This window comes from Sceloporus undulatus, chromosome 2 (assembly GCF_019175285.1).
Source record: "Sceloporus undulatus isolate JIND9_A2432 ecotype Alabama chromosome 2, SceUnd_v1.1, whole genome shotgun sequence".
In the NCBI taxonomy this organism is placed as follows: Eukaryota; Metazoa; Chordata; class Lepidosauria; order Squamata; family Phrynosomatidae; genus Sceloporus; species Sceloporus undulatus.
The window spans coordinates 291,876,263-291,889,692 of record NC_056523.1 but is presented as its reverse complement, the minus strand read 5'-3'; the positions used below and the strand labels follow the sequence as shown (position 1 = coordinate 291,889,692).

Below are 13,430 nucleotides of genomic sequence, written 5' to 3'. Positions count from 1 at the left end.
CGTATGACTTGCCCAAGATCATGCAGTGGGTTTCATGGCTGAGCAGGAATCAAACCCTGGTCTCCAGAGTCAGAGTCCGGCACTCAAATTACGACTCTAAATGGTAGATTCCTATCTGTAAAGTTTCCACCAGTCCCAAACTACCTAAAGTTTAATAATTTCCAACCTGTATAGGTTAGTCTATCTTTTCCAAGGGAAGGAATTGGATTCTGGGATAAAATGAAAGTTGAGAAATACAGTGTGTTGGTTCTAGAGGGATCTGGATAAACATTAATTCAGATTGAATTTGATGAGGGGTGTAGTTGAATGCAACAGTCATTTTTGAACATAATGACAAATAAAGTAAAATAAGAAATTTTGGGTTAAGAAAAAAGCCTACATCTATTCAGAATAGTTCATGAACTAGCACTAAAAAACTGTTGAGAAAAAATGGTGAAAAGCACAATAAAAAATTGTGATCAAATCAAGAGAGCTCATCTTCTTTCAGAAATGAGACTAAAAGGTAAATAGATCCAAAAGGCCCTGGAAACAGCAAATATGATAAAAAAGCAGAAGGAAAATGCAAATTAAATTAAGTTAATTGAAGTAAGTTCTCAGACTGAAACATTTTTTTATCAGCTAAACCCCCCCCCCCCCCAATTTTCCTGTTTTTTGTTTTGAGCTGTTCTTTCTGCTTTTAGTGAGTTCACGGAATCTATGGCCATGTCAGGAACATTCCAGGCTCATGGAGTTGCTAGCCACAGAGAGGAACAAATTGTTTAATTTCTCATGTTCTGTGGTTTCACTGAAGCTTTTCCAGCATTTCAGGCTCTAAGCAATAAGAATGTCCTGTCCTCAACAGGTCTCTTGATAAACTAGAACTTCATTCCATTCTTTTGTAATCCCTCTGTTCCCCTAACATACCTGAACAGGCCAATATGTTTCTGGTTTGAATTCAAGTTGTCTGTGATAACATTTAAAGTCCTAAGTTGTTTGGAACCATGATACGTGGAGGAGTAGCTCTCTGAATATGTGCCTGCCCAGAGATTGAGGTCTGCAGGAGTGCTTTCAGCTATTCCTTACAGTGGGGTGAGGACATAGGAGAGGGCACCCCAGTTGTGGAATGCCCTCCCCTTGCAGGCCTCATTGGTGCTAATGCTGTTTTTGTTTAGGTGCCAAGTAAAAACATGGCTGCATATTAAAGTCTTTGGGCTTCACTGTTTTACTTCACATGCTATGCACAGAGTTTGAAACTGTTTTAATCTTTTAAAACTGTTATATATTTAATATGTCTTAGGTCCGAAACAGATGAGCCAAAAGTGTGACTTCTGGCTGCTTCAGGGGCGTAGTGTGCAGATGATGCACACCCCTTGATGTGACCAGAAGCCATTCTGAATCCACCCAAGGTGGCCTGAGACTGCTGACAAAAGGAGCAGTGCAAAGCTGCTCCTTGCTGGTGACCCATTTGGGACTGTGATTGCGGTCTTCTTTAAGTGTGGGCCCTCCAGTTGCCACTGTCCCAGGCTGATCAGGGCTTGATCATGGGTGAAGCAGACTCTGGCTGCTCCAAGCTGCCCATCTGCTTCACCCCCCAGTCTGTTTAAATTATTTTTATTGTTTTAAATACATCTTTTTGATACATAATTTTGGTTTTATTGTAGGATATAAACTTTAGAAATAAATAAAAATGTGTATGCAATGAGAAATGGGTTTGAGTTGGGACATCTTCAGTTAATATATTCATAATACATTTATAGGGTTGCTGCTTAATAATGCTTTGGATCATACTGTATTCTAAGAGGGATATGACTGGCAAATGTAATATCGGAGCCATTGGCAATAATCTTTGAAAACTTCTGGAGAACAGGAGAGGTGCCAGCAGACTGGAGGGGGGCAAACGTTGTCTCCATCTTCAAAAAGGGGGAAAAAAGAGGATCCAAACAATTATCGTCCAGTTAGTCTGACATCAATACCAGGAAAGATTCTGGAGCAGATCATTTAAAAGAGAGTATGTGAACATTTAGAAAGCAATGCCACAATCACAAAAAGTCAACACGGTTTTCAAAGAAAGAAGTCATGCCAGACAAATCTTATCTCGTGCTTTGATAAAGTTACCAGCTTGTTAGATGAAGGGAATGCTGTGGATATAATATATCTTGATTTCAGTAAGGCCTTTGACAAAGTTCCCCATGACATTCTTGCAAACAAGCTAGTGAAATGTGGGCTAGACAAGGCAACTGTTACATGGATTTGTAATTGGCTGACCGCCTGAACCCAAAGGGTGCTCAACAATGGCTCCTTTTCATCCTGGAGAGAAGTGACCAGTGGGGTCCCACAGGGCTCTGTCCTGGGGTCAGTACTGTTCAACATCTTTATCAATGACTTGGATGACAGAATTGGGAGCATACTTATCAAATTTGCAGATGACACCTGTGGGCGGGGCAACCCCACCCCTAGGCACCGCCCCTGGGACTGGCTCCATGAATGCCACCAAAACAGTTTTATAAACACACAATGAGGCCAATATCCAAGCTCACAGTCTTTCATTTATTCCCATTCGCTGGTTACACAATTGCCCAAGCCTACCTCCCAGTTACTTCACTGGTGAGAGTAGCAGAAAATAAAGTCTCAAAGCTATTGTAGCACAGCCTAGTTGCTCCACTGGCTCAGTAAGGACTCCTTCCTTCCCTCCAGGGCGTCCTTGGTTCTAGGGCTCTTCTTTACAGGGTGTGTGAGCGGGGAGGACAATACTCCTCTATTGGGTTCCTTGCTCTTTCCCTCGTGGGACGTCTTGGTGGGGCCGCTCCTGTTTGGCGTCTTTCCCTTAGCTCCCACCACGGCTCCTCGCCTTCCTCCAGCCCCTCCCTTCTTCTACCTACTTCAGGGTTCCAGGGCCGTCCTCTCTTTTCCCACTCTTCTCGAGAACAAGCAGGGTGAGTCCCCAGCACCGGACCCACTCGCACCTTCCCTCCTATGGAGTCTCTTCTTTCCCCGGCTGCTTCTCCTCTTCCCAAGCTCACCTCTCCTTTCCCTTTCCACGCCTCCTCTCCGCGTCCCCGTCTTCCGCTTGCTCTCCCTCCTCCTTGCGCCTCTCCCTTGCCTCTTTTTAAACCCCCCAGGGCCTCCGCCCTCCCCTCAGGTGCAATGCCAAACTCCTTTCTCCCTTCCACCTGAGTTCCTTCTCCATCTCTCCCCTCTTCTGGGTCCTCCTGTCCTCCACTCGCCCGCTCAACCCGACCACTAGCCTCCTTATCTTTACACACCAAATTAGGGGAATAGCTAATACTCCAGAGCACAGGATCAAAATTCAAAATGACCTGAATAGACTAGAAAGCTGGGCCACAACTAACAAAATGAACTTCAACAGGGAGAAATGTAAGGTACTGCACTTCGGGCTGAAAAATGAAATGCACAGATATAGGATGGGGGACACCTGGCTTAAGGAGACAACACGTGAAAGGGATCTAGGAGTCCAAGTAGACCACAAGTTGAACATGAGTCAACAGTGCGATGCGGCAGCTAACAAGGCCAATGCGATTTTAGGCTGCATCAATAAAAGTATAGTGTTTAGATCAAGGGAAGTAATAGTGCCATTATATTCTGCTCTGGTCAGGCCTCACCTGGAATATTGTGCCCAGTTCTGGGCTCCACAATTCAAAAAGAACAGTGAGAAACTGGAGCGTGTCCAAAGGAGGGCGACTAAAACGGTGAAAGGTCTGGAAACCATGTCCTATGAGGAACACTTTAGGGAGCTGGAGATGTTTAGCTTGGAGAAAAGAAGGTTAAGAGGTGATATGATAGCCCTGTTTAAATATTTGAAGGGATGCCATATTGAGGAGGGGGCAAGCTTGTTTTCGGCTGCTCCAGAGACTAGGAACCGGAGCAATGGATGCAAGCTCCAGGAAAAGAGATTCCACCTGAACATTAGGAGGATCCTCCTGACAGTAAGGGCTGTTCAACAGTGGAACACACTTCCTCGGATGTAGTGGAGTCTCCCTCCTTGGAGGTCTTTGAACGGAGGCTGGATGGCCATCTGTTGGGGATGCTTTGACTTGGATTTCCTGCATGGCAGGGGGTTGGACTGGATGGCCCTTGCGGTCTCTTCCAACTCTATGATTCTATGATTCTTCCTCCTCTGAAGAATGACTTTGCAACCTTTTCCCACTCCTCCTATAGTGTATTTTATTCTGAATATGAGACTGTTTGTTTGTTCATCTTAACTGTGTTAGATAGACAGTACCTTCAATGTTCTTTCTGTAGTTCTTTCTTGCATAGGTTCGACTACAGCTATTTGTACCGAAGGAGGAGATTACCACAGTTACCTACATAATTTCCGTAGTGAGCCAGGTGGTCCTTTTCTTAACAAGCACTGTAAAAATCAAGCCATCATTGTCTGGGAATATGCTAACCTGATATATTTTGATTTTTTTCATTTTTAATTTAAGAAGATACATTCTGTAAAATAAATAACATTCACAAAATAGCCATTACATGACTATGATTTGTTCTGGAAGAAGTACTCACCAGTAATTTAGGACCCAAACAGACAGGCCAAAATAAAGCTGCTTTGGGTCACTTTGGAGGTTTGCTGTTTAAATGATACACACATCTTAAGAGGCCAGAGGCTGCGTTAAAGCTGTGCTCTAGTCCTTAGGACTGGAGCGCGGCTTTGGCATGGCTTTAGGCCTCTAAGGACGCATGCAGCATTTAAACAGCATACCTCTAAAGTGACCCAAAACAGCTTTATTTTGGCCTGTCTGTTCGGGCCCTTAATTTCCACCAGACCCTTTTCTTTGGAGAAAAAACAGCTTTGTGGAAAAGTATGCAATAATAAGACATGTTGAGACACTTCTTAAACGCCCCGCCCCCCAAAAGCTTCATTAGCCATAACAAGACTGCGATAACAATTGATTTACACAATAAATTTTCTCTTTCTTTCATAGAAATGATGATCTGAAGCAAATGTTGGAAAGCAACAAAGATTCTGCCAAGCTGGATGCAATGAAGAGAGTTGTTGGGGTATGTTTTCTTAAATGTTTGTTCAACAGAGAGCTCTGGATGTGTTGCATTTTTGCATTAAGTTGCCAGGTTTTCTTTGAAAGCGGTAAATCTTTAAAAAGTAGCTGTTGACTTAAGTGTGCATTTACTAATTTTTATCAGTACACATTTATTCCAGAAAATAACAAATGTTTTTTCTGCACCTTATTGATATAGTGTAGCTCACACAGTGGATCATGTTAGATGCAATCTGCATAAGCTGACATATGGTCAGCCAGCTAGAGGACCTTGGTTTTATACATAATGGATATCATGTTAATTGCATTTCTGTGGATATTATTTGGATATTGGAGACAGATTGTAATGGATCCTTTAACAATTGTCTTGATTCAACCATAAACTGGAATCAAGAACAAATTTATTATATCCAAGGGCACCAGAATAGTAGATCTCCAACTACCTTCAAACCAGCTTTATAACAAACAGCTTCTGAAATTCTTCTTTAATTTTTAAAGTAGTTTCCTGTGTAGCATGAAATGCTGCTTTTCAATAAATGTGAACCCTAGATATCCTTTGCCATGTCATTTGAAGTGGAAGATTTTCCAGTGCCTACATTTTCTGCAGGAAATTTTCTATAGAAATATTTCCATGTCTAAAAGAAAGGCTTCATTGTTTTATAAAATTCATTAGTAATAATACATGGATGCCAGTATAATATTAGGCATGTTTTCTTGTTTCTTTTGCCTACAGTAAAATAATCCTTTAGCAATATATGCAAGGTGTTCTGAATCAAATTTATGATGTGTTGAAAGTATAACAGCATCTTGGCTTCCAGGGAGATCTGCTCTAGGACCCATTTGTTTGTCCTTTTGTCTGTCCATGGGATCCTCAACACTCTTCTCCACCACCACATCTGAAATTAATTGATTATCCTGTTATACTCTTTCTTAACTGTCCAGCTCTCACATCCATGCATGGTAATAGGGACCATGGTGGCTTGTATGGTTCTGTGGTTCTAACCTTTTGTTCAGTTGTATATCTTTGCATTTTAGAATCTTTTTCTAGTTTTTTCATACCTGCTCTCCCCATTGTTAATTTTCTTGGTTGCAGTCCCTGTTCCTATCAATGTTTGATCCCAGATAAGAGAATTATTTTACTATTTCTATTTCCTCATTTTCTAGGTTAAATTTGTGTAGATTGTCCATGGTCTTTATTTTCATTTTCTTTATGTTCAACAGTAGGCGTGCACTTTCTTCCTTGATCTTCCTTAATAGGTGTTCCAGGTCTGTGAGGTTTCATGCTATTACTATGGTGTCATCTGCATATCTTAGATTGTTGATATTCCTTCCTTCTATTTTCAGTCCTCCTTCTTCTGTGTCCAGACCTTCTTTTCTTATAATATGTGCTTCATACAAGTTGAATAGATAGGATGAAAGGATACAGCCTTGTCTGACCCCTTCGCCAATTGGGAACCATTCTATTTCTCCATATTCTGTTCTGACAGTAGCCTCTTATCGTGAGTACAGATTCTTCATCAGTATTATCAGATGTGTTGGCACTCCCATGTCTTTAAGGGTGTTCTATAGCCTTTCATGATCTATGAAGTCAAAGGTTTTGCCATAGTCTATAAAGCACATGCTGATTTTCATTTGGAATTCCCTGGTGTACTTCCTTAGCCATCTTATGTTTGCAATGTTGTCCCTGGTGCCTCTTACTTTCCTGAATCCCACTTGAATCTCTGGGATTTCTCTCTCCATGTACAGTTGGAGTCTATGTTGCAAAATTTTGAGCATGATTTTAATTATGTTGGAGATCAGTGCTATGGTCCTATAGTTTCTACAGTCTTTTGTATTTCCTTTTTTATGAATGGGGATGTATATTAATGGCTTCCAATTTTTTGACTATCATTTTGTTTTCCATATCTGTTGACATATGTTGGTTAGCACTAGAGTTGACTCTGTCAATGTGGATTGCAGCAGTTCAACTGGAATATCATCTGTTTGTTTTTCGCCATTTCTCTTATTGCAGATTCCTCCTCACTTTTTAGAATTTGGGGTTTATCTTCCTATGGCTTTTCATTCTATGTGTCCTTCATGTTGTCATCTCTTTTATATAACTCTTTTGTGTATTGCATCCAACATCTTTTTATTCTTTCCTGGTCTTGAATTATGTTATTTTTGTTGTCATAGAGCATCCTGGTCCTGGGTTTGAATTTTCCTTTGATTTCCCAGATCTTGTTCTTGATCTTTCCTTTCTGTTGTTGTCTTCTTTTTCCCTGCATTGGTCATTGTAGTAATTTTCTTTATCTTCCTGCACTAGCCGATATACTCTTGCCTGTTACAAAACCTGCATGCAGACGTAGTAACACAACTTTATAACAGTCTCATTCCAGTCTGCTTAGCATGGGGCCTACAGCTTTGCAGAGGATGGAGACAAACCCATTTCTCAAAAGGAATTGCTTGGTTGCTGCAGATGAAGAAGAAAATGTTATGGTTTTCCTTCCTAGGAATCTCATGGTCATGGGGCCTGTGCCCTTTCTGTCTGTATAGTTGGCAGGTGACATTATGGATGAGGCTCAACATGGCTGTCCTTGCATTTTTGACAGAGAAATTGTTTATGACCAGACCCCAGCCCTTGCCTTAGTAGAGTTTTATTTATTTTTTTGCTTTTTTAATTAATGTTTTTATTGGTATTTTAAAATAATACACTGGGAGTAAAATATTTCCATTGACTCCTAATACAATGAGTTGTTTGACTTCCTTTTCCATATATTGTACCATACAGATTTTCTAAACAATAACTTAATTACCCCATACAGTTTTAGACTTTTTTATCTACTTCTGTGTATGCTTAAGTGGAAACTCAGTTTATTTTAAAAGCAGAAACTTTGTTTTAATGTATTAATTTCAGTCTTTTGTATTACTTTTAGAATATACTGTTTGAGTTAAATCTCTTTGAGTTTAAGCAGCTTGTCTTGCTAGACCTTGAAAGAACACAATGAATTGAACATTCATGGTGAAAATAAGCTGCTGGAGACAACTCTTAATATAACAAGAGATGTAGCCTCTTTTATAATGGGACAAAATTGAAGCTACAGGCCTGTTACAAACAGGCCAAAATAAAGCTGCTTCGAGCCACTTTGGAGGTATGGTATTTCAATGATACATGAGTCCTAAGAGTCTGGAAGCTGCACCAAAGCTGCACTCCAATTCTTAGGACTGGAGCGTCGCTTTGGTGCAGCTTTTGGACTCTTAGGACGTATGCATCATTGAAATACCATACCTCCAAAGTGACTCGAAGCAGCTTTATTTTGGCTTGTCTGGAACAGGCCACAGACTCCAGTAAAGATTCTATTCTCAGTTTATAAAAGAGTGTAGAGCTATACAGTATTGCTGCTTGCAAAGTGTAATCTGTAACAACTCTGGCTATATAGTAGCTGATGTTATGCCCTATTGTGAACAGCAACAGGTCAGCAAAGAAACCTATGCACTCTTAAATACTGTTACCACCCTGTGTACAACATAAAAGACTGAAGCTTTTAGCACACAGGCTGTTTAAAGCCTCTAAATTTAAATGATATCTTAGTCTTTGAAAGACCCATTATGTTCTATTGGGCTAATGAGCCATGAACAAAGGAGGATTTACACTGATCATTATAACTTAATGAGACAAAATACACTTTTAAAAGATCCTAAATACATATTTACATGGTACACTGCAGCTATTACGGTTGGTCAGTTAAATAATGCAAGACACACATGTGAATTTCCATGATATATTTTAAATTCAATGATATTTTAAGTACCCACTACTCTAGTAGGATGGTGATGTGACTATATCAAATGTCCTTGAAAATTTTTTTCATATGTTTTAAATGTTACAGTCTAATTATAACTATTAGGGATTTTTGTGATGTTAATATTTAAATCAGTACAGCTGACTGGATATTTTGCTTCTAAAAACTGGACAAACTGGCAAGGAAGCTGGTTGTGACCAATAGTTTTGAATAGAAAGTTAATCATTGTTCTGGTTGACATTTTTTTTTGATGCATGTTATTTTCATGTCCAAAGCAACCCAAAAATACTTCTATAAATATGTTTCTGCAGTTTAGAAGGTATTTTTTAGCCAAAAGTTGGATTTGATGATTATCTTTAATATAGTTGTATAGTGGGTTAGCAGTGATTTTTGAAAGGATATTCTTAATGGTTTTAAATAATCTGAAAATCAAAAGATTACAGGAAGAGATATAATCCATAGTGGTTAGTCTTAAAAATAGCATGTTATAATAAAATATGTTTTATGTTTTAAGATGATCGCCAGAGGCAAAAATGCATCTGAATTGTTTCCTGCTGTAGTGAAGAATGTAGCAAGTAAGAATATTGAGGTATGGCAATAAATCTCATTTGTCATTATAATTTTTTTAGTACACCTTAAAAAATCGTAGCTCTGTCCCATGAAATTGCTTTTCATTAGAGTTCATTCCAGTTTAATTCAAATTAAACAGCAATGAAAATGTGATGACATGTTATACTTATTGGGTGAAATATTCTTGATTTTTTTTTGGGGGGGGGTAAACAGGATTGCAGTGAAAGTCAACCTGATTAAGCTACTTGTGTTGGCTATTTGAATTTTTTTAAATGTAGAGTGGATACATAGAACTATATGAATATAAGGAAAAGATGGTATGATTGTATTCCAGAAGATTTTCATAGTGTTTTGGCAGGCCCATTTTTTATAACAGTCAGCTGTATTTTACTTACTTCACTTTTCAGTGGATCAATTCACTGTTTGCATTCATCCCAGGGAAAATCAAGTGATTTGTATACTTTGCCCTCCAACTGTGGAAATGTGTGTACTTCAGCTCTGGTAGCTAAGTGTTCCATAGCAGCTTAAACCAACATCCTGGGTTCAGTGAGTGAAGTGAGTCATATCTTGCCAGGCATATTCTGTTTGCTGTGAAGCTGCCCATAATCCCACTTTTGGAAGAAAGAGGAAACATTCAAATAAACAAACTTAACACCCCCACCCATCTACAGTACTTTGCTTTTCCTCTGAAGAGATCGGAGTAACTCACATGTGGGGGTTCTCCGATCCACCCTATGAGACCAGATCTGCTCAGTATTGTTTCATATGTCTTAATACCGTATTTTAGGGCACAATATACTTGCTATTTAAATGGGAGAAAGGCATGTCTTCAAGGTTTAATAGAGGGCATTTTGGCAGTTGAGAAAGTATCTTGCTGATACTTAGGTACTGCCTCATAAGCTTATGTATGCTATGAATTTAATTCTGTGGCAACATATTAACAAGAGGGAGATTTGATTGTGCTCTCTTCATATAGATTATGGGTGGTATTCCTGTTTAGAATTACCTTTAAAATAGAATTTCTTTGCAGAGTGTATGACCAGACCAGGAAGGATTTCAAAACTTGAGAAGGACATTTTGCTGTAAAGTCTTTTCTGACAAAGTATTTTCTGAAATTCATTTCATAAGAGCGCATTGCCCTGGCCTTCGTTATACACCTAAAGATGCAGAAAAGTGACCTAGAAAGCAATTGGTGGTGTAGAACAGAAATAATCAAAGGTTTAGTCAATAACTCATGAAGTTTGATATACTTGTATTGATAATCTAATTAAACAGGTCTGGCTGTGTTCCTCAACTCTAATGTGGCCCTGTTATTATTAGTTTTAAAGGGAGGAGTGCTGTAACATTGAATGAAGGTAAATGATAAAAGAATGGTGCAGTCACGAAACTGAAGTACTCCTGCCTCTAGTCTCAGAGTGGTTTCAAGGAAAGGAGGCTTTCTCTGCACACCTGCAGTCATTCACTATACAGGCCTCTTGTTGTCAATGTTGATTGCTGCTTGTTCATACTAGAACAACAAATAATTTACTGCCTTGTAACCTTCTGTGATTTAATATCTTGCTTTTTGGCAGAATGGGCAGAAAAATCTTTCTTCTGATAGCGACAATTACAGCACAGCTGTAGTTAAAGGTTTTTCAGAGTTTCCATTATATACCCTTGTGGTCAGTCAGAACAGTTTTTGTCTGTGCTTAGTTTAATATAAATGCATTTTGTTTGGAACTTAACTAAAATATAATTCCTTTAACACATAGTACATATGAAACTCTTTGAGAGCTTGGAAGCCTTTTCATATACAAATATTTGCCTCACAGAGTCCAGAATGACTGTGCCTCATGAATGACTTTTCAGAAATACATTGGACATAAAAGTGTCTTAAAAATAATTTTAAATGCAAAATTCTTCTTTCACACTTTATGGATATGAAATATAAATGATGTTAAATCATATTACGCTAATCTAAATGAATCCGTTTGCTTTTCAGATTAAAAAGCTTGTGTATGTTTATCTGATGCGCTATGCAGAGGAGCAGCAGGATCTGGCACTTCTGTCAATTAGTACCTTTCAGCGTGCACTGAAAGTGAGTAAATACTATTACCAGAACTTTCTGGAAGTTGTTTTGTCATTACAAAACTAAAAAATAATCTTTAGGGGAAAAAAGCAAACTGACGAATATCTGACACCTGATTATCATAGCATCTTGTTATGATGTCAGGCTTTCTGTTTTGCCTTTATATAATATCCCAAACTCTGCTTTAACAGCTAGTTTTACTTGCAAAACAACAATTGTTACATGAACATCTGGTATATTGCATATCTGCTGTTTAATTCTATTTGTTACAGGCAGGGAAAATATTTGTATATTCTGTCAAATCTTTTATCCCTCAAGCTAGGCAATCTTTAATTTTTCTCTTCTAGGTTATTTCACTGCTTCTCTTCAGATCATTAAAGTGTTGTCTAAAAAATGTATAGGTTTCCTTCCCATCTTTTATAAGAGTCTTGTAGATTGCTTGAAAAGTGTTTCAAGCACATCTAAAACAAGAGAACCAAGAACCATAGTTGCTAAAAATAGGATGATCCAAGACCAAGGCTCTTTTCTACAGTTTGGAATTGTTTTGAGGTTATATGCGGGATTAACACGTTGAAGGTGGTAAAACAAACCCAAGCACGGGCTTGGACTGAATGTCAGTCTTTTGTATACACAACAATGAGTTTAAAGTCTAAAAAAAGAAGGCTAAAATGGCTGTGTCACATCCTGGATACTATTCTAGGCCTGCCCAGTTGTGGGCTTGCCATCGGTGGATTTGAGCATCTGCAGATGGGCCTGCTCATTAACTCCAATGGTAGTGCATACACACAGCCATGCTGTTAAGGACACGCATACGGTGCGCCACCGTCAAAATGAATGGGTCTTGAGGTCCCATGGTTTTTGGCATCTGTGGGTTGCGGGTCCAGAACAGAACCCTCCCAGATACGAACAGCCGACTGTATATGTATCATAACAAACAACTTGATAATAAAAAACAGCCAAGGACAAGAAATGGCTTTGAACATGGTATTTTTAACCTGGGGTGGACAAAGTCCTTTTCTATTCATGCAAGGAGTAAGTGTGAACTCCTCTGTTATGTAATTTTTAGAAGTAGTGATAATGTTATTGGTAGGGTTTGGTCTCTGTCCGATGGTGGTATCGTCCTAGTAACATGCTGTAGCTTGAGCCCCTGCATTTTTGGGAAGATGTAAATAGCAACAACAACAATATTTATTTCTTACCCATTTCCCCCAATGGATTGAGGGAGGGGACAATAGGTTAAAATACAGCAACAAATGGGAACATGATGCCAGCTCACAATGCATAGCATCTGTTAAAAGAGCATGCATATAGTCACCCTCCATATCCACGGATTCTTTATCCATAGATCCAACTATCTACGGCTTGAAATTTTATACATATATATATCCCAGAAAGCAAACCTTGATTTTGTTATTTTTTATAAGGAGCACCATTTTACTACCGTGTTGTATATAATAGTACTTGAACATCAATGGATTTTAGTATCCACTGAGGGAGAGGGTCTTGGAACCAAACCCCAATGGATACCAAGGACTCACTGTATTTAAAACCAATGGATTCATACCGTATATAATAGTGTACAAGTCGACCTCATGTATAAGTTGGATTTTGATATGCCTCGTGGATAAGTTGAGGGCAGATTTTTGGAGACAGATTTTAAGGTTGGCTTCAAAGTAGAACTGGAGGGGGGGGGGAAGAGAAGCTTGGTTTTCAGAGGAAACGCAAGGAGGAGGAGGAAGAGAAGCAAAGGTTTGGAGATCAGCTTGCAAGCGGTCTGAAATAAAAAGAAGAGGCAAGGTTTGGAGATCAGTTTGCAAACGGAGGGAAAATGGGGAAATACCAGAAGAGGCAAGGTTTGAAGATCAGTTTGCAAACGGAGGGAAAATGGGGAAATGCAAAGAAGAGGCAAGGTTTGGAGATCAGTTTGCAAACGGAGGGAAAATGGGGAAATACCAGAAGAGGCAAGGTTTGAAGATCAGTTTGCAAACGGAGGGAAAATGGGGAAATGCAAAGAAGAGG

General features: G+C 39.2%; 1 protein-coding gene across 4 annotated transcripts in view; it reads left to right on the top strand.

Moving 5' to 3' along the window:
* AP3B1 (adaptor related protein complex 3 subunit beta 1) overlaps positions 1–13,430 on the top strand; it is a 217,981-nt gene that overhangs the window by 30,752 nt on the left and 173,799 nt on the right. For all 4 annotated transcript variants that reach the window (XM_042448309.1, XM_042448311.1, XM_042448310.1 and 1 more), the window contains exons 2-4: positions 4,923–4,998; positions 9,288–9,362; positions 11,325–11,420. In XM_042448309.1, the coding sequence (XP_042304243.1) occupies positions 4,923–4,998; positions 9,288–9,362; positions 11,325–11,420 (247 nt within the window). The remainder of the gene's footprint in view (positions 1–4,922; positions 4,999–9,287; positions 9,363–11,324; positions 11,421–13,430) is intronic.